General features: G+C 38.3%; 1 protein-coding gene across 1 annotated transcript in view; it reads left to right on the top strand.

The window, feature by feature from the left end:
* The window catches only part of TMC1 (transmembrane channel like 1), a 127,168-nt gene that overhangs the window by 85,833 nt on the left and 18,999 nt on the right, over positions 1–22,336 (top strand). The window contains exons 10-14 of the mRNA XM_057722167.1: positions 2,369–2,513; positions 3,125–3,319; positions 5,840–6,019; positions 6,144–6,305; positions 13,057–13,185. Of these exons, the coding sequence (XP_057578150.1) occupies positions 2,369–2,513; positions 3,125–3,319; positions 5,840–6,019; positions 6,144–6,305; positions 13,057–13,185 (811 nt within the window). The remainder of the gene's footprint in view (positions 1–2,368; positions 2,514–3,124; positions 3,320–5,839; positions 6,020–6,143; positions 6,306–13,056; positions 13,186–22,336) is intronic.

Below are 22,336 nucleotides of genomic sequence, written 5' to 3'. Positions count from 1 at the left end.
TCTTTATCTACTTGTCCAAGTGTAATCAGAGATGCTAAGTATGTAAAGTATCTGTCTACCTGCTAAAGTACTACCACATTCCAAAAAAGTCTAAGATATTTCTAGTCTTTTGGCCATTTTGATCTGGCAGGACTAAAGTCCAGGGTACCAGTTACATTACAGAAGCCTGTGAGTATCGTTTCCATGTGGGTCCTTTAGTTTCCATAGTTACTGAGGAAGCATATCTATGGATGTCCAATTCCTCAGCTTCTTTTATTGACTCTGCAGAGGCTACATACCCTAGTGGGCTCTTGAACCATTCTTCACGGATTCAAATACCAGCTCTAGCCCATTCTAAAAGAACTTGGACGAATTGTTCAACTGCTCTGTTTTCCTGTTTTTAATAGAGGTGTAGTAACACCTTGGTGTTAGGATGGCCATGAGGACAAAATGAGTTAATACATACAAAGCACTTAGAGCATGGCTGACATATGGTGATTGACATGTTAATTGTTTTATTTGGATTATAATTCATAGGCTTATTGAAAAGCCAAAAAAAGCCAGCATGGTAGGAATTGAGGTCACATGATAGTCCCAGCAGTAGGGTAGCCACATATGGTTATGTAGTTGTACATTGAGATTTGCACATTTATTATAATAATTTTCTAGCAGATGAATGTGAAGCATCTAGAACAGCATTATGCAAAGAAATATAAGACAAGGTACATGTAAACTTAAAATATTCTAGTAGCTACATTACACAAGTACCTAGGTAAAATATATTTTAATAATATACTTTAACACAATATATCAAAAGTATTCCTTCAACATATAATCAATCTAAAATTATTATTGAGATAGTCTCTGTCTTTTTTTTGGGTACTAAGTCTTTGAAATCTTGTGTATATTTCACACTAGTCACATTTCAAGTGCTCAGTAACCACATATTGCTGGTGGCAAACTTATTGGCTAGAGCAGTTCTACAGGAAATGGCAGCTTTTCAAATTAGCTCAAAGATGCCATTTAGGGTAGCTGTAGAGCACCAATTCCACATCTTCCCCTTCAAAGTCATCCATGTTATGTCACCCAAACCAGCCTGATTTTCATCCCTCTCTTTGACAGGGGACCTTTGGTTGTTCATTACCTGATTGGCAAATGGTGTAAGCTCATTGGCCTGTATGGCAAGATAATTCCACAGCGATTTATGACTCTCACCCCACTCCTAGCCCTGGTGGCAAGGCTTGGTAGAAAAACAACTGATGAGATACAAATGATTGTACAGAGAGTAATATTAACTACCCTGACCTCTTATTAAGTTTTTGAGAAAGACAAATATGGTCATATTTGAGAAGGACATAAATATATACCATTTGCAAAGGGTAAAGTGGTAGACTGATGTAAAGAATAATTATTTTGGGTTATTTTTCAAACATGTTAGCCCATTTGAAACCTACAAACCTCTGTAAGGAATAGGATTAACAGTGAGGGAATTTAGATAACCTTAAAGATGCCTGCCAAACTACAATGTCAGCTTTATGTCATCATGCTCCTTTCTTTTTCAGTTCTGTATCACTGTAATATTTAAAAAATCAAATGGGACTATTTTATAATATATATCATATAAAATTTTAATTTTGCTATTTATAGTGGTAAGTGAAAAAAAGGAAGTGGAATATAGATCTTTAACCACTGAAATTAACCTTTAAGTAAATGTACTTTAAACTGTCCAAGCAAAAAAAAAAAAAATTGAAACATCACTGATTAGCATATATGTAACCACATGGCATTAAATCTTGATTCTTGGTCAAGAGTTGTAGAGTATGGAAAAATTTCATGCATTCAGTGTAATCACTCTTTGGGAGGAGATTCTAAGAGTAATTGAAATCTATGAAGGAGTTTCCTGATCTGATGATCTGACCTGGGTTAATCCATCCTTAGGCTTCACAGGGTCTGGAAACCAATTAAAATTGTGTACAACAGTTTAAGAGTCTATACATATGTTTTTCCTGGGGAGGGGGCTGGTGTTTTTCATTTGATTTCTAGAGAGATCCTTATCCCACAAAAGGTTCAGAGCCCAGTATATGACCCTAGGAAAACAGTTTAGGAAAACACATATTTTTATATAACTTGTTTAATTGTTAAAATCACCAATGTTTAGTAGTCTTTTAATCTTGAAGGCCTGGAAAATGAACAGTTTAAAAAATTAAAACAAATCAAAAAAAATTTTAAATAAACTTCTATTTTCTGGTTATTAGAACAAATTTGTTTGGAAGTATGTGTCTTTTAGATATTGCTTCTTCAATTTCCCTATAATTATGTTTTGCTATTCCCTAACCTCTCCCTTTCTGCTTGTATTCTGGCTGCTGGATTAAACTTCCTGTTTGTATAGCATGACCAAAAATATTGGTGATGATGGAGGTGGTGATGACAACACTTTCAACTTCAGCTGGAAGGTGTTCACCAGCTGGGACTACCTGATTGGCAATCCTGAAACAGCAGACAACAAATTCAATTCTATCACGATGAACTTTAAGGTAAAGACACCAACTTCAAGAGCCTTTTCTTGGTATTTCTAAGAGTAAAATTGGAGCCATTCCAAATGGTCTAGGTAGCAAAATATCTTAACCATTAAAAGAAAGATTAGCTCAACGTTTCTTCCCACAGGATCTGTGCAGGGTTCTGATTATGACTGGAAAATGATTGATGACCCATGACAACACTATTTCTCTCTAAATTTGGTAATAAAACAATGCCATTGGCTTGAAACAGCCAACCGTTAGTAATCAGAATCAGATATTTTAAATAATAGAATAATGCTCACTAATTATTTACAGGAATACATTAGCCCAATATTTAAAATGACTTGAAAATATTATTTTGTAGTTGTTTTAAAAAACTATACCGGAAGAGACTTTAGAATGAAGACTATCTTAGTAAATATTAGCTCAAGCAGAGTTTGTTTGTAAGAATTCTTCCTTCTTTCTCTTTTTCTCTTTTGCTGGCAATATTCACCTGGTTTGTGGAACCCCAGATTTAGTTTACATTTTCATTCCTCACATTCTGATGTTTGCAGAAATCATTCCTGAGTTCATGATATTTTTTGTAGCTCAGATATTTCTTTTTTTTCTGTTTTGCCTGGGTACAGGAAGCTATAATAGAAGAAAGAGCAGCCCAAGTAGAAGAAAACGTCCACTTGATCAGATTCCTGAGGTTTCTTGCTAACTTCTTCGTGTTTCTAACACTTGGCGGGAGTGGATACCTCATCTTTTGGGCTGTGAAGCGATCCCAGGAGTTTGCGCAGCAAGATCCTGACACCCTTGGGTGGTGGGAAAAAAATGAAGTTCGTCTCTGCATGCTTTTTATGTGCTTAGAACCTGACATTTGAGATTTTGTGGGTTGTGCTTCACTGCTGGGACATAAAATACGGCCAATCTTTGCCTATCTCCGTCATCCTGCCCTGAGAATGAAACAACCCTGGCACACATTTCCCTATTCCAGCCTTATTTCCAAATCTGTCTATTGTCTGTCTGTTTTACACTTTGTGACATTAGGGAAAGGTGGGGTTGAAAGAGAGACTAGAACACATATATTCCAACCAGTATGTTTTACAGACAGAGACAATGAATCTCAGATTAGGTGATATGTTCATGGTCGCAGAACCATGGAGAACAGTGAGCATTAAAATTTAGGAATCTTGATTTCAATGCAACACTCTTTCCATGACCCTATGTTGCTTTCTCTGTAGATCTTGCATCTGTCTTTGAAAGATCCAGTTGTTGCCTGAACTCGTTGAAGCAGCGATGATAAAGCCCTGGGTTCTTATGTTTATCTCACTGGAAACATTCAGATTGCCTCCTCTACTTTGGGCAAGACTGGACCTCTCTCTGTTTTTCACTAATGGCTCCACCTCCTCCTCCCCCTAGCCTATTACCTCTCCTCCAAATGCTATTCACATGAGGAAGTCCAGCATTTTGCCAGGAATTAAATATGATTATGGTTTGTCTTCAGGGTATCTGCCCATTTAGCAGGTCCAAGAAAAGAGGCCACAGGTAGATATTTAGAATCAGGAAGTCATTGGTCATGTGTTGTTTCTTGGGCCTGTTCCCCTTCATAAAATGTTCTAGAATACAATGTGGCATCATTTTCAACTTAGGCATTTTCAAAGTGTGCGAAGATTTAGGTGGTGGGAAGTGTAGATTTCCCACACTGAAACATCTGCAGAGCCTTGTAAACCAAACAGATTAAGAAAGTCTTCATAAGCATAGGATTTCCTAGAAAAATCTTGGACAGAAAATGGTATAACCTACTTACAACAAAAGGCTCCAAACAAAAACATTCTATGTATTTCAGAAGCAGTAACACTGAAGATGGAGACCATACGTTTAAGAGACTATGATGGCATAGACATTTCATGGACACCTGTAAAACAAAGTCATTAGATAGTTATTTTATTTATTTAAAACAAAGGAGAACCTCAAAGCATTACTAAGTTTGCTTTCAAAGTTATCTGTTGCAGTTATGATAGCATTTATAGGCAAAATTATCATGCCTCTTTGGTCCATGGTTCATATTGATCATATTTTTGTATAAATGAACCACAGAAAAGGATGGGTAATTGATTATCACTAAAAGGGTCACTTTTTGTAAGAACCTGTTTAATATCCATCTTGGGGGACCCCTGATTCCTAGAGGCCAACAAAGGTAATAGTGGGGATTCATGAAAAACTTAACAAACTTGATGAAACAGAATTTAAATTTACCTTATATAAGATTACATAGGCTCTGCCAAGTTTTTACTTTAGGCTGAAATTATGTCATGCTGATTTTATATTATGTCATGCTGACTTTTAACTCCTGCTGGTCATTCTTACATAATGTTCTTAGTCAAAAGGGAAAAAAACATATTGACAATTATTCTCTAAATATAGTCTGATAATTCTAATCATTCAAAACATGAGGTCCATGGGGGGGGAAATGGGAAATGTTCGGTAGTGACAGTTTGAGCCAGGTATTCAGGCAAAGAGTCACCTGGAACATTTTCAAAAAATGTATTTAAAGGTTTTTTTTCCTCCCCCATTATAAAAGTAGTGTATGCTCTGTATTCTTTTCATCGCGTTAATTTAGCCTCATAATATAATCATAAGTGTGCCAATCAATCTGGAGATAAGGACCACAAATTTTCCAGCTTGTCATATTTTCATTCTCTTTCTCTTTCATAATTCTCTTACCTTTGGCATTATAAATAAGCCAGTTCTTCACTTCTGAAACTCTCCTGCCTTGGCTTTGGTGACATTATGCCATGTATTCTCCTTTTGTTTTTTCTCAACATCCTCTCTGTTTTCTTTGATGAAACCAATTCCGTTGTTTGTTTGTTTGTTTGTTTTGCCCCTGATAGTTTGAATTCCCCTAAGCTCAGTATTTAGTCCTGAGCCCACCTCAAGGAATTCATCCATTCTAACTGATTAAACTAATCCATATGCTGATGATTGTCAAATTAGTATTTCCAGTTTGGACCTCATTCCTCAAGCAGATCATTTTCCATTTCATTTGGAAATCGTGTTGTAAAATACAGAAGCAGTTACCACGTAGAACAATGTGTTCTCTGCATAGAAAGTAATGTAAATCGCATCCCTTAGTGTACTAGGAAACAGACTGTTATTACTGGCACACCCACAAGCTCATGAACATATACATCTTGAAAATGTGAGTTGAATATCATCTCTGTAGTTTTAAGAAGATCAAATTTTAAAAACACGTGAAATAATTTTAGGAATCTTGCTGGAATCTTTCAAATTTGGAGGAAAGCAATAATAATTTTTAAATACCATTAACTTGGTTCACCCCTTGTGTCTTCTTGTAGATGAACATGGTCATGTCCCTCCTGGGGATGTTCTGTCCAACATTGTTTGATTTATTTGCTGAATTGGAAGACTACCATCCCCTCATCGCTCTGAAATGGCTACTGGGACGCATTTTTGCTCTTCTTTTAGGCAACTTGTATGTATTTATTCTTGCCTTGATGGATGAAATTAACAACAAGGTAAATCTTGTGTCTGGATTGTCCTTGCCGTCACATATTGTTACCTTCCCAGTCTCAAGATTGCCGGGAATACCTTTGAAATCTGTGTTGTCTTCATTTTTGTTTCCATCACTTTGCTTTCTAGATTGAAGAGGAGAAGCTAGTAAAGGCCAATATTACCCTATGGGAAGCCAACATGATCAAGGCCTACAATGCATCGCTCACTGGAAATACCACTGGGCCACCCTTTTTTGTGCACCCTGCAGATGTACCTCGAGGACCCTGCTGGGAAACAATGGTGGGGCAGGTAATGTCATAGACAGAATAACAATGAGTGGATTAAAAAAGAGCAGAGTCAATATTTCTTCCATAAGTGTGGCCTATTTTTTATTGCTTATTAATGAAAATAGCCAAGACTTATTGACTGCTCACCATATGCTGACTATGAATTTCATATATATTACTTCTTGCAGTTCTCACAGGCATCCATTCAGGTAAGTAGTACATTTACACCTCTTTTAGAGTTGCATGTAAATGAAGGACATTTTTAAATGGTCTGAGGAGGTTTACTATATATTTGTATTATAATAAAGCATCCAGATTTAAATACAGGCCCAAAGAAATATTTAAATGGAACTCTAGTTAGTGTTACCTGATTTCCATTAAAAAGAAAAAGAGGGCTTCCTTGGTGGTGCAGTGGTTGAGAATCTGCCCGCCAATGCAGGAGACACAGGTTCGATCCCTTGTCCGGGAAGATCCCACATGCCACCGAGCAACTAAGCCCGTGTGCCACAACTACTGAAGCCTGCAAGCCACAACTACTGAAACCTGCATGCCTGGAGCCCGTGCTCTGCAACAAGAGAAGCCACCGCAGTGAGAAGCCCGCATACCGCAATGAAGAGTAGCCCCTGCTCACCACAACTAGAGAAAGCCCACGTGCTGCAACAAAGACCCAATGCCCCAGCCAAAAAGATAAATAAATAAATTAAATTAAATTAAATAAGTAAATAAAAAGGTAAATAAATAAATAAATTTAAATTAAAAAAAGAAAAAGAAAAAGTTTCTTTGGGGAGCATACATTAATAATACTCATTTCAATAATGTTAATTTTTGTCAGATAATTGCCCTTTAAGCATTAAAGGAAATACTCTTTTAGGTTTGTTGTTTTCCTGACAACTGAGACCCCATCCTGATGACCCCAGTCCAAGACTAGTAGTATTTTAGCAGATAAAAGACATAATGTTTCATATGGCTTTCTGTTCAGTAAAGGAAAACCAAAGCAAACAAAACCAAAAAATCTACTTTAGGTCTCTTATTTCTATACAGATCCAATTTATGTTTTGAAAAGCCTTTACTTTTATCTCATCAGAATTGATATTCCTTGTGTAAACTTCATAAACTGATTTTGGACTTTGGTTTATCCTTGATGAACAGACCTTTTAAAATATGTCAATAGTGCTTCTGTCTGTCAGACAACAGTTCAGTTTTAGCAGTAATGTGGTCTTTGGGAAATTATTTGAATGATTTTTTACGGTGTACCTATTTTTTTGTAAGATAAATGGAAAATTGAAAGTTAGCATTAGTCTTATGAAACTAATACGGATATCATTAGATGTCCTCAGCTTCAGATACTCATCTGACTTAAGCCACTCAACTGTGATTTCAATTGTGGGGGAAAAAATACGGAAAATGTATCTAATGCTAGACAGACATCATTGAAGATCAAGTCCAAAAAATATGATATAAGGATTCTATTTTACTTTTTAAGCTTTCAAGGACCAGATAGACCCTTCCCTTTCCAGTTACATGTTATTAAATACTCAATTTTCAGACATGCACATTTCATACATGTGTGTAGGAACATACTATGTATGAAATAATAAATGAAATGAAATGAAAGCTGCCTGTACTTGGTAGAGAGATGCTTATGATGCATGGTGTGGCATACAGAATAATAACCCCTCAAAAATGTCCATGTTCTAATCCCTGGAAACTGTGAATATGTTGCCTTATGTAGTAAGATGGACTTTACCAATGTGATTAAGTTAAAGATCTGAGGATAAGAGAACTATCTTGGATTATGTGGGTGAGCCTAACAAAATCACAGCATGCTTATAAATGGGAAATAAGAGTCAGTCAGAAAAACTGGTTGTGACATTGGAACCAAAGATTGGAGTGATGCACTTTAAAGGTGGAGGAAGGCGCCCATGAGTGCAGGTGGCCCCTGGAAGCTGGAAAAGGCAAGGAAGCAGATTTCAACCTGATGCCTGCACCTTGATTTTAGGCTTCTGAACTCCAGAACTGTTTATATTTATGTTGTTTTAAGCCACTAATTTTGTGGTAATTTCTTACAGCAACCATAGGGTGAATACACAGGAGTATAAGGGTTTTCATGTTTTAAAGCTCCTTGAAGCACAATCTGGTCATGGTGTTTAACACGAGTCTGTTTTATCACATCTAGGCTGCTCCCTAAATCTTCAGCAAGAGTTGAGAGAAATGAAAAAATATGAAGTATAGTTTTCACAAACTCAGAGAGTTTGAGACATTCTCTTAAGTACATCCCAGAATGCAGCGTGAGGGCTAAGAAACCTACTCTTTACCAGGCAAACACCTGTTAAACAGGATTAATAGAACTAACTGTAAAGAATAAGATGGAAGCTGCTCACTTCCAAAGAGGAGGCAGCAATTAATTAGATGTGAATGTCAGTGAGATCTAGAATACTTAAGTTTCTGATTATGCAGAAGCTTCTGGGATATTCCCTCACACACTGAATTAAAATAAAGAAAAAAATTATTTAATTCTTCTTGGGAGGCCGTGTACCATGCCACTTGTCCTTTTTTAAAAAATCCTGTCTCTAGTGATTTTCCTTGCTACATCCCCTTTTCTTACTGCCATTTGTAGTTGGGTTTCCCTTTTCTCTTTCACCTTCCTTTCTCTAAAGGAACATTCAGCACTTGCGGGAAAGTCTGCAGGAGCTGCAGGAGGGAAGGGCTGTAGTTCCGAAACATTTATTTTAACCACTTTTAAAACAAAGTGATTCCAGAAAAAATAGTAAAGGCAGCTGCTTTGCATGGAATGTTAGAGATACACCCCCAAAGATTTGTTCATTGTTCTGTGAGAACATTTCAGATATTTCCTCTTCTTCTCCATGGATGCCCTCTGCTCTGCTTTTTCTCAAGGGCACTGTGGGACTTAAACTCTCTTTGAATTTAAATATAGGAATTTGGCGGCTCCTTTATCTCTCCAGGGAATCTCAAGATGTAGTCCCTTAGTCTCATCTCCAATGGCAGTTGATAGGTAGGCAGCAGAGCCATTCTTGGGAGACTTCCATTTGAAGCTATATACTTAGGTCTGCATTTTGGCAAAAGAGAGAAAGCGGACAACAGCTAAAGATGATGACAGCAGTGGCTCACATTTATTGAATGCTTCTTGTGTGCCAAGCATTACCTCCTTGAATTTTTAAATTACCCTGCGAAAAGTTATATCATCAGCCCCATTTCATAGATGAGGAGACTATGACTTAGAAAGGTAAAATAATTTGCTCGAGACCTTAAAGGAAGTCAGTGACAGGAGCCCATATTTAACCTACAGAGTCTGATTAGAGTTTGTGTGCTTCTCCATAGGGTTGAACTGTCCTCCAGAAACATAAGTAGCATCAACACACACTCCCCAGACTCCTGCCATGGAACATCTACAGTCTGTCACCCTTTGTGATGCCCTTTCTCTATTACTTTCCCTTTACTTGCTAATGATCCTCTTAGGTTTACTGATCAAATACATGTCAGGAGTGTAAAGTGTGAGGTGCGGAGAGCAGTGCTTTACAGAAGGCTCGTGCAGAGGCCATGCTTCCGTCCTGACTAGCATGCTAGGAGCTGGGATTGGGTGATGGGCTGGACCACCATTTTTGGAATTTCCTTTCTCGTAAAGCAGTGTATTCCTTCTATGGTATGTTAGTAAGTATTTTCACTAATATAATGTTTGAATCCTCTTCTGCTATTTTATGTGAAAGTTAGGACATGGCTTAGGAAAAAAAATTGTATTTCAACCATTGGGATGAGGATGCTTAGGAGGGTGTGGAGGGCTTCAAAACCACTCTGAAATTTTCTCATAGTGAGTCTTCCTAACCTGGCAGTGGAAACCTAAAAAAATCTCTCCACAGCCTACCTCTAATTGATGCTAGTTATTAGCATCTGAACTCAAATTGCCTGGGGAATGAATGGGAAAATAAGAGTAGGGAAGAGAAAAGTTATGTTCAGAAATAACTGCAGGAATTTCCTATCACTCAGTCACTCACTCTGTATTTATTAAGTGCATGGTAAGTGTCAGGCATTGTGTTACATACTAGAGGTACAATGGGGAACGCAGGCAGATCCACCTTCTGCTCTTGGAAAATTACAATCTCCTGGGGGGAACAAAGCCATTAATGAAATAATTATACAACATTTGCAAATTTACAGTGGCAACAAAGCACTACAAGAATGCAATGCATGCAATCTGAGAAGGTTGCCCCAGTCATCAAGGTGAGAGATTTAGTGATGCATATAGTTGGTGTAAGCTGAGTCGAGGTGAAGTAAGATTGAGTAGCATGAAGACCACATGTAAAGACCCCATGACCTGAAGAAGTATGAACTTTGTAAATATGAAAGAAAGCCAGTGGGACAGGAGTGGAGAGGACAAAGAATATGGAGAGCTAGAGAGGACTCAGAATATACAGACACATGGATTATGCAAAAAGCTCACACTCCCATTTTTACTCCAACTCTTGCTGCAGCAAACAACTGTGTGCAGCTGTTACTGGACAGCATCTCAACTGAGTTGTACACAAATTCTCACCTGTACCCTAATGCTTCTCTGCTGTCACCAAGTGTGGCGTTAATATCACATGGGGCCATCCCTGATTGATGGGAATGGGAGCTGGGGGATCAATACTTCCCTCTTCTGTCTCCTGGGTGGACAGTTCTGAGACTTATTCTATATGGCTACTCAGCAGGTCCCCAGAGGAATCAAGACCCAGTTGTCCCAGTAGTGACAGCTTTCAACACTCTCTTGGGTAAAGATTTTCTCTCCTTTCCTGTTTCATTCTTCCCCATCTCCACTCCTGTTCTTTGATAGCACTTCACAAAATGTACTACTGGCTCACAAGCTCCTGTCACAGGCACTGCTTTTGGTGGGAATTGATGCTCAGATAATTCTTTTTACATTTATATTTTAAAGTTTTCAGTATAATATTGTTTTGCTTTATTATATTGATATTAAACTACTCTGTATGGCAGATGATATACACCTTCTATTTACAACAGTAGCAGCTATTTTTTAAAAAATAAAGTATATTAAAGTTAAAAGAAGTATTAGGTAAATAATATTTCAGATGGTATTTGGACATGGCAAGAAGCGTGAAGGTGGTATATGACTACTAGGAGTTTAGGAAGCACTGCTCTGAAGTATGGGACCAGAAATTAACCAAGTAACTGCTAGTCAAATGGGCCTTTGCCCTGTGATGTAATTCTTTCTCACTAGTTATTTTAGAGGTGAGATTGTATAGGTAGCTGGAAATAAAAACCAGAAGACTTCTAATATTATAGAACATTATATTCCTGGAAAAAATATGTCTTGTTAGATATTCTGTGTCTTCAATCTTAGGGCTCAAATTATTGGGAAGGAGCAGAAAGGAAAGAGCAGAAGAGAATGATCATAATGAACATGTATAATCATGTGTCTACTCTTATATGTATTGCCTACGGTTAAGTTCCATGAAGCAAGAGTGACCCTTCCCTCTAACCCACAGCACACACATTTTGCACATAACTTCAAGTCCACACCACTGAGTTAACAAGTTTCTAATTTTCCAGACCTTTTCTATATGTATACATGTTACGCATATACATACATATATATACACACACACACATGCATGTATATATGAATAAGATTTTTTGTTAACAAAGGGTTCATGCTACATATCTTGTTTTGTAAATTTCTAACAACCCATTTCTTATCGTAGCATAGCATTTTAGCACTTTTTAAACAACTTTATTGAGATGTAGTTCACATACTGTACATTTCACCCATTTAAAGTACACAATTCAGTGGGTTTTAGTATATGTTCTCATTGTTGTGCAGTCATAATCACAATAACACTTTTTTTAAGAGCTCACAAAATTCCATTGTGTGGACACTTATTTTTATTTAATTTCCTCTTGAGCATATTTGAGTTATTTCCAGTTTCAATCTGGGAGAAACAATGCTTTCTTAATTATATGTATAGATTTGGACATTTGTGATAATACTGCCATAGGATACATTTCTAGAAGTGGATTTTCTTAATCAAATTCCACACACTTTAAAATGTGATGGACCTTCACACATGTTCCCCCCCACCCCCAGAATGTCGCACCAGTCTAACGTCCCCATCAGTTTATGACAGTGCCTATTTCACCACACTCTCATCAATAAGGAAATGCATGGATTTTAAAATATTTATCACTGTGTGAAGCAACAACTCATTGTTTTAATTATATTTTTATAATGTGGTATTTAAGTATTTTTTAATGTTTTAACTGACTGTATATTTTCTTATTTCTTGTTTGTGCCATTTGCCAATTTTTCCTTATTGAATTGCCCATCTATTGTTGTACTGATGTGTAAAAGTTTTTAATGTGTTAGAAAAACTAGTCCTCCATCATATTTGCCACAAGCACTTTTTCCAAGTTTGTAAATAGCGCTATTTTAATTTTATAAATAGTGCTGTTTGCCAGATTAAAGTTTTAAACTTCTGTGTTGTCAGTGTTTTCCTGTTTTGTGTTCTCCTATCATGCTTATAACTTTCTCAGTAAGAAGACTTTTGATACAGTGGTTTTGGCACAGGAAATAATTATTTTTAGACTAATAAAATATAGGTGAAACATTTTTCACTTGCTAAATATGCCTAATTAGTTTCTTTACCACTAGTTGCAGTTTTTAAGTTAATACTATTTAGAAAGCATGACAAATTTGATATCAACATTAGGATCATTTGAAGGGAGAAATGCTCCTTCTAATACAGATAATATCTCAACAGGAATTTGTGCGGCTGACTGTTTCTGATGTTCTGACCACCTATGTCACAATTCTCATCGGGGACTTTCTCCGAGCATGTTTTGTGAGGTTTTGCAACTACTGCTGGTGCTGGGATTTGGAATATGGATATGTAAGTGTGATATTCATTTTTCTCTTATCAGATTACTTCTTTGTGGTTCATTGTTTATATATACCATGAAAGAAGAATAATTTAGGAGGTGGAATTGTTTTTTATATGTCAATAAATGAAAACCAATGAGTATAGTTTTAATTCAGAAGGGGGGCACACTTGAGTATCACAGCTTGCAATAGCCTAGCAAAATTAGATTCTAGCAAAATCACAGATGGCTAAAGCAGTGGACTTCAACCTTTCTGTTAAAATGGTGAACTCAATAAATCTTGGGCCTATAGTCAGCTCCCTCCCCATGAAGCTTGCTGGCATTTCTAGAAACAGGGCAAGATGAGCAGTATCAACTATACATTTTCTGTTAATTCCTTTGAATTCTACTAAGCAAACTCCTGGACACTTATCAAGTGCGTCACTGTGCAGTACATTGTGGGGAACAGAGGAGTCAATGAATATGCTGCTTGCTTCGTAAAGCTCACAGTCTAATGAGAGCTCAGCAGAGACACAAGCAAGAAGCTCTGAAAGGCTCTGCCAAGTAGCGGAGTAGAATTCCAGCAAGTTGATTTCCTTCCCCACGACAAGAGCACAGGATTCTCTGAGCCCCACTGGTGTTGATTCCATCACGAGCCCCACTTTGTGCTCAACCCCAGGTCCCCCCACAAAGCTTGAGATGTCTCTGTCCCCCTTTTGCAAATGAAAGTGTCATCTTGGGAAATATGACCGGAGGAGTTGATAGTACTTATTTGCTTAGGTATTTCCAGTGGCTTCTAAGTCTTTAGAATGAATTCCAGATCCCTGTCCAGGGCCATGGATACACTATGTGATCTGGTTCTTTTTTTCTCTCTGAGCTTATCTCCTACCACTTTCACTCTTGCTTTGTGAAGTCCACAAACATTGGGATTCTTTCTTATGCTCAAACACAAGATGCTCCTTGCATCTGCCCTAGCTGTTCTTCCTTCTGAGGGTGCAGATTCCCAGAATTTGCGAGGGCTGATTCTTAGCATTAAGGACTCAGCTAATATGTCACCTCCTTCAAGCTTTTCTCTGACCTTCCAATCTAAGGGGGTGCGTCAGGCACTCTCTACTTCAGCACAGTTTTATTTTCTTTATACGTTGTATAACTATTTGACATCTCCTTTTTTGAACGTGCTTATTATCTGTCTCCCTCTGTTGGAATGAACGCTTTCTGAAAACAGAGGCTTTGACCTCATGCCTACAGCCGTGCTTGTCACATGGCAGGCGTTATGTTGACTAGTTGATTCAGTGTTGGACCTCCACATCCTAGCACCATCAAGGCAACACCGTCTACTGACAGAACTCTGCCTGCTTCCAGGGATGTGCACTGGAGTCAAGTTCTGCCCTAGTATTCTTGAGTTAATGATGTTTCTTTTCTCACCAATGAAGGGATATCCTTCCCTGCTGATCTTCCCCCTGTCTCATGCCCTCTAGTTTCTGGACAAGTCCTACATTCAGAATTGTTTTAAGACTCCAGGCTAGATCCTCTACCTGGCTACCTGACTTTGAGATTGTACCTTTTATTAGGTCATCTCTGCCTCTCTCACTGAAAGTGCTCCTTGGAGGAGCCAGAAGCAGTTAGATCATGCTGTTTGGTGGACGACGGTGAGGTAATGCTGTAGATCCAGAATGCTCTTGCGTTGCTTCCCCATTCCCTGCTATGAGGTATTCAGCTGGCTTGGTTTCATTTCTATTTTCCTTGCCTGATTCAGCTCTTCTGAAGCAGACATAAAAATTACCATTTCTTTCTTGGACTATCACTTGGCTTACGCTTGCCTTTTATCCCTGACTGCTTTCTTCTTAAGTGCTAGAAAATGTTGCTTCAAATATGAAGTCAATATAACATGACCTGAATGCATACAAGCTGTAATTATATGACTGCAATTTATTATTTATTGAGTGCTGACAGTGCTCTTGGGTTAGTACAAAGTACAGGAAAAGAGACAAGTTCCTGTTTTAGTTCAGACAGAGTGAATTTTCTTCCACGTTACCTTTGGGAGGCTCATCAGAGAGAAGCTCAGCAGCAAAACAAGTTTTAAACATTAAGTTTGGACGATGGATCTTTGATATGCATTTTATTATCATTGACCCACCAGGTGGATAGCTTACACACCTGAGTGCCTGCTAGGTACACACCATGATGAGCAAACCTCTGTGCCGGCTGATAAGGGCACACAGAGGTGTAAAAGTTGTAAGCCTAAGGAGAGGTTGCAAATGTGGGCCTGCAGGCTAGATTCAGCAGACAGATATTTTTTCCTCTGGTCTGCAGTGTTTTTCTGTTCTGTTTTGTCTTTTTATGAGCTAATATTTTAAATCTTGGAGTTTTACATTTTAAAGAATATGGATTTCTTGTTTTTTCCTTGACATATTGAAAGGCCTGACAGCATTCAACCCATGTTCCCAGTCTGGAGAAATTGGCTGGAGCTGAGGAATTACTGCCCTCTTCTGGTGGAACATTCATTCACCAGCTCCTCACACTCTGTTACCCTTTAATCCTGCAAGCTCTCCTTGTCAGCACAGAGTGGGAAATGTAATTGCACACTGGAGAAACCACTGCTTTACAACTTTTGTTGCCTGGGGGCGGGGGGGCGGGGTGGAGGAGGGGGGCAGGGAGTCAATAGAAATGCAAAGACAGGATGAGTGACTTTTGAGCCAAGTCTTGAAGGAGGATCACAATTTCAAAAGACTGAGATGGAAGAAAGCATTCTCAGTGAACAGACTGATGGAAGGTGGGGCCCAGCAGCTGGAAAGTACGGCTGATGCAGGCAGAGGTGCAGAAATCTAAAATGGTGCTGTTTTAGTGGAGAAAAGGCTGATGAGAATGTTTCTCTGATATTCTGTACTTACTAATTGCCACTATGAGTCCAGAAAGTACCTGTCATGAAGCAAAGGAGAACCTGAGGTGGGTAGAGGAGATAATTTTAAGAATCCTGTTAGGAATGAAGGAAAAATGTGTCCATGTCAGCCACCAAAAAAAAAAAAATTTTTTTTTCTTGAACTTTAAAAATAATATCAGTTTATTGTTTAAAAATCTAGAAAAGGCAATATAAGCTTAATATGAAAGTAAAAATCACAGATAATCCCACCACTAGTGACATTACTTAATTAATTGAAGAGTAGAGTATTAGTATTTACTAATATGTAGATAAACAAGTACTATAGATTTATATACAGTACTATAGATTTTTAAAATATACATAGGCATGTATCTTATTGACTAGTTACTTGCTTTTTTCACCTAACAGTGACCTTTTTTCTGTTATTAACTGATCTTTTATAATTTTTAAACTGCTGTGTGATAGTCTACATATGAATGTACTATAATTAGTAATTTTTTATTTGTTGTACCTAATGTTTTGTTATTATAATAAACATTGCAATTGCATTTATTTATATCCATGTAGGTAAATATCTCCATAGATAAATCATAGTGATATGTACAAATTATTTCCTTATGAAATTTCTCTAAGTTGAATTGCTCATAGAGGAGATATTTTTGAAAAAGTCCACTCACTTTTATTACAAAAACTAACCTCTATAAAATCTAAACTCTGCAGACTGCAGCATTAGATTCAGAGATCCATAGAATGTTTAGGTTAGGTAGAATTTTGACAAAACCAGTCATAATGCTTTTATTTTATATATACAAAATTGAGAGTCTGAATTAAAGTGAGTTGCCTAAGTTTATGTAGCCAGGGAATAAATAAGGACATTGAAGTATCCTTCTGGAAAAACCATTATGTTAAATATACTGAATTATATACTGGTTATATCTGAGTAAATTGGGTTAAAATTGACCCTGTGTATTTTTCCAACTATAAATTCATGGTATTTTTCCAGTTATAAATTCATGTATTACCACAACAAACCTATGAAGATGAATTGAAGTGGGAAAATTACTGGCTAGGAGCAGACTGTTAGACCATGTAATGTAAGTTAATCTTTCCTAAGGATTCTTTGAGCATAGCGGATAGCTCTCAATGTTTCTAAAGAGTTCACTGACTCATGGGAGTGGAATGGTTTGCTTCCAGAAAGGATTTTAACCACCTCGATTCAGCAAAACTGCCCTGAGGCCTCTTGTAAACTCTGGGTGTTCTGCAATAGTTCAACACAGAATGCCTTTAACTCTCACTTTAATTTACGTTTGACACCATCCTTGCCATTTGTCAATGAGTTAGGTAAATAGTATCCAGGAAGCAATGGATTGAATACATGGCATGGGGTAAGAGTATGTTCAGTCAAAGTAAAACCTCAGAATCTTGTTTAAAGTTCATTTTTAAGGTGGTCCTTGTAAAATTTATGTAAATGGAAAATATGGGTGATTTCCCTGAGGTCTGATGAAAGGAGTGCAAGATTACCCACAAATCAGAGGCATATGATTCACAAACCATCAGAGTATATTCCTAATCACATTACACTGTATGATATTTTTATGTAGAGCTTACTGTGTGTTAGAACATCTACAAAATCCTTTACATATATTATTCTGTGTAAGCATACCAGCAACGCTATGAGGTAGATAATAATATTGTTCTACTTTACAGTAAACTGAGGTTTAGAGATGTTTAATAATTTGCTCAAAGACATATAACTGTTCAGTGGTGGAGGTAGGACTGAAACCCATGTCTGGTTGACTTCAAAGCCATCAACCGGATTTCCATCCTATTGGATTTTCACTGTAATGCTTACCCCTCGAAACTTCAAGGACTCTGCCAAAGCATGACTAATTCATGAGCCAATCCATAGCATTTGTAACTCAAATGCTTAGACAGGTTTCTTGCTGTAGAATAGCAGGAAGGGCTGGGATATAGAATTAGGAGATAAACTGATATTCCCTAACTGGGAATGAGATATTATTTAGCAGTCCAGGAAGATGGCATGATGAAGAGTCAGTAAGAAGTCAGGATACATGTATATGTATAGCTGATTCACTTTGCTGTACAGTAGAAACTGACATAAAGCAACTATACGCCAATAAAAATTGAAAAAAAGAAAAAGAGTCAGTAAGAAATCATGCGTATCCAGTGAAGGGGTGAGAACATGGGCAAAGGGGACAGAACAGGCTGGATTGGATGGAGTCTATCTGCAGGCAACTAAGATTATAGTGCAAAGCCCTGAGGAGCTGAATCATTCTAGTAGACGAAGCTTGGATTTGTCCTAGGTTAGCATCTCTCAAATTTGAGCATATAGCAGAATGCTCTGAAGGCACATTAAAAAAAAAAAAAAAGGTTTCTGGTGCAGTAGATCTGGGGCAGGGCCTGAGAATTTACTTACTAAAAAGTTCCCAGGTGTTGATGCTACTTCTGACCTGCGGACCACCCTTGAGTGCCATTGCTCCCAGGGCCGCAGGCTAGTGTGATTCCAGCTGTGGGAAATGAGATTAGTGTGAAGAAAGGCAGGCAGGTCATTGCAATGACAGAATTATCTCTGAGATCCTGAAGTGCATTTCACCATATCCAGAGGTTGATGGTTTGCCCCAAATAACTAAACTTGCGGAGAGAGAATGGGTTTTCTCAGGCTTTTTTAGTCCGGTGAGCACCGTATGTCTTCCTTCCTTCCCTCTAGCCTACCACAAACAAAGGTCTAAAAATAAAGCAAGATAATTTCTAGTTCCTTGACTATTATGGACCTCAACCCAAATCCAAATGGGCTCTTGTGTTGCTGGCCCCTTAAAATCTTATTATGGATGAGCAGCCCTTAGGGACTTTATTACACCTATTCCATTTGAATCATTTTGTTATCTAGGGTTTCAAGAAAACCTGTTTTTCCTCAAGCATCATTTACCTTTAAACTTTTTATGTTTTAGAGGCAACATCTTGCAAATTGATTTACACTCCTATTATTAGAGGATTGGCTTAAAGAAAATGAAACTATAGTATGATCTCATATTTTAAAAAAATCCACCTCTAAAAGAATGAGCCTTGAGTTTCATATTGTGTGTGTGTGTGTGTGTGTGTGTGTGTGTGTTTGCTTTCTTACATTTGTTTTGATTTTAGAGTGGGAATTTCTGAGTTTAATGCATGGAGTGTAAATTCCATTTTTAAGGTGTTTAGAGAAGCAGTTCTTTAATAACTGAGTCAAACAATTACAGATTTTAGATCGGAAAGGGATCTTATAAATTATCTAGTTCAGAAGTAGGCAAACTTTTTCTGTAAAAGATTGCATAGTAAGTATTTTCGCTTCTGCAGGTATATTATTGTGATGTAATAAGAAATATATATTTTGGTCTTCATTCCTGTTCCTAGACAGAGCTCCTAAAATTTTTGTAATTTCCTAAGCAGTGCAGGTGCTAGGAACATCTTTTGTTCATATATTTGGTCTTTAACCCTGGCTCTTGATGCAGCGTTCCTAAATTCCTTGGAATATCGTGGGTAATAAGAGCATTATTTGTTTCAATGAGGCAGCTCTTGGTGAGCTACTAGATAGTTTCAGTTTGGGGGCTGGTCAGCAGAAAAACTTGGCCATCATTAGAAGCTTGGAAATTTCAGCCTCATCCCCGCATCCTCCAGGGAGGGGAGAGAGGCTGAAGACTGAGTTAATGATTGATTCTGTCCGTGAGATGAAGTCTCCATAAAAATCTCTGAACCCTGGTGTTTGGAGAACTTCCAGGTTGCTGAACACATTGAGGTGCGGGAAAGAGGGTGCAGCTGGAGAAGGCAAAGAGACTCTCTACCTTTCCCCTGTACCTTGCCCTGTGTATCTTTTTCATCTGGCTATTCTTGCTGAGACCAGCTCGGTGACTCGAGGTGAGTGACGGGTGCTGCAAGCTTAAAGAAAACACAGACACAGATTTAAGAGAAAGATGGGACTGGGGGACTCAAGACCTCTAGGATCAAGAGCCTCGCTGATTGATCCCACGTTGCTTTTATTGACTTCTTGGCATAGCCTAAGGGTCTAACACTCCCAGTTTAGTCCCACAAACAAGGTTATCTTTGAAGTAAACAAACAAAGGCCTCACATGACTGGGGGCAATGATCTTTGTTTGCCTCCTGGGTCCGATTTGAGCAGGGTGTGGATTTGAGCTGGGCGTGGAGAGCAAAGCAGCCCTGGGGGCAGGAGACCTCTCTCAAAAGGATTAAGGGTCTGTGCCCCACCCCTGTTGGCCTCTCTGCGACTGTGCCTGTCTTAGGTTGTTCCTCCCCTGAGGAATCTTACCCGTCTCTAGCTAACCAGCCATCCTCCGGGGCCAAACAGGGTGATATGAGGTGTGCAAGTGAGAAAGGGGCTGCACCCCCAGAAAGGGTCAATTTTCTGTTTCCATGGTAGCCTATGCCCCCATGGTCTCCACGCCCAGCACCCTTAGCTCCTCCACTGCTCAAGCAGGACATCCTGCATCCAGTCACTCGGCCCACATACTTTAATTACTTTTAGTAACATTTTCAAGGTTTCAGAAAGACTTCTGAATGTTTTCCCACATATTCTGAGTTGTATCCTTTTATAATGTAACAGTAATCTAGTAAACCACCTGTTTTCCTGAGATCTGTGAGCTATTCTAGCAAATGATCAAACCTGAGGAGGGAGTCGTGAGAATCTCCAGTTTAGAGCCAATCAGTTAGCATCGCTGACATCCTGAGCTTTTGATTAATGTCTAAAGTGTGGGACAGTCTTGTGGGACCGAGGTCTTAACCTGTGCTAAATCCGGACAGTTAGTGTCAGAATTGAGCTACATTTTGGGACATCTGGTTGGGTGTCTACAGAAAGTCGGGGAAATGCTTGGTTTGGGGGGAAAACCTATACATCTGTGTCAGAAGTATTATGAGTAGAGTGTAGTCATAGAGGAAAACAAGTGGTTTTCTTTGCATCAGGCCCTATGGTCTCTGCTGTAGCTATTAAACTCCCGTTTTCAGCCCAAGCAGCAGTAGACATACATAAATGAGTGAATCTAGATATATTCTAAAAAGACTTTATTTACAAAAATTAGTCCAGATTTGGCTCATGGGCCATAATGCACCAATCCGTGCTCTGGTTCATTTCATTAATTTATCTGTGAGGAAACAGGCCTGAAGAGATCAGTGACTGGCTCAGCTCACCCAGCGAGGAAATGGCAGGGCAGAGTCTCATACACGGGTCTGAATCCCAGACGAGTGTCTGTACCACAAACCACTTGGCACAGTAGGGACCCTCTACCCCTTCTCTGCATCAGGTCAATCAATTTATGCATCAAAGATTTTATTCCTCCAGCTGCCTCTGCTGCACACACAGTATGAAGCCAGGGGTCCTAGTGTGTCCTTTGTGCTCTTCTCATCAGCTGGTTATAAAAATATCTCATCTCAAATGGCCTATAAGAGGTTTATATGCTTGTGAGAATAAAAGAAATGTACTTCTAAAAGTCTGAAGTTTTTTCATTTTCCTTAGTTTAGTGGGCTAAATCTAACACTCTTCTAAAAAGGCCAAGGTTGAAGGTCTGATTCTTAAACGGACACAGAGAAGAGCCGTTCCAAGGCCACTGACTGAGCATTTGTCACATGTGTTCTGTGATCTCACAGGGCTCCAGGAGAAAAGGGGAGTTGATCCAGAACAAAGGGCTCCTGGGAAAGAGAAAGACTCAGAGCTAACGTTTCTCCAGATTAGAAGCAATTCATTTCCTTTGTTTTCCGTGAAAACCACACTTTCTTCATTGTTGATTTTACAACAAAAACTGTCAACCGGACCTCTTTGCATCTTATGAACATTAAGCTTCTTGATGATCTGCAAACTAAATGAAACAGTTTATATATTCTCTAGTAGTATCTTGAGTGAACTTATGTTGAAATCACCTGAGTCATCTTTGTCCTGCTTAATATATAGGGTTATTTATTTTTTCATTATGTATCATCTTATTATTATTATATCTTGCTATTTAACCATTCTTGTTATGTCAGACTTGCCATTTACTCCCTGAATCTGCTACAAGGCACATCACCCATATCTTTCAGTTAACTAGGAGAGTACTGCTGCCTTTTGGGAAGCAATGAAGTTGATGCCTGGATTCAAGAATTCTTGAGGCAAAAAAAAAAAAAAAAAAGAATTCTTGAGGCAGAGTGTTCAAAAATTGTGAAACATTTGTTGGGGTTCCAAATCTATTCTGTCTTCTTATAAATATATTTTTGGGTTCTTGGAAGGAAACTGAGTGTCTCCATTCTAAGAGGAACTGAGACAC

The sequence above is a fragment of the Hippopotamus amphibius genome, chromosome 2 (genome assembly GCF_030028045.1).
Source record: "Hippopotamus amphibius kiboko isolate mHipAmp2 chromosome 2, mHipAmp2.hap2, whole genome shotgun sequence".
Taxonomy (NCBI): domain Eukaryota; kingdom Metazoa; phylum Chordata; class Mammalia; order Artiodactyla; family Hippopotamidae; genus Hippopotamus; species Hippopotamus amphibius.
Note: the sequence above shows the minus strand (reverse complement) of the source record. Positions and strands in the feature narration are given on the sequence as shown.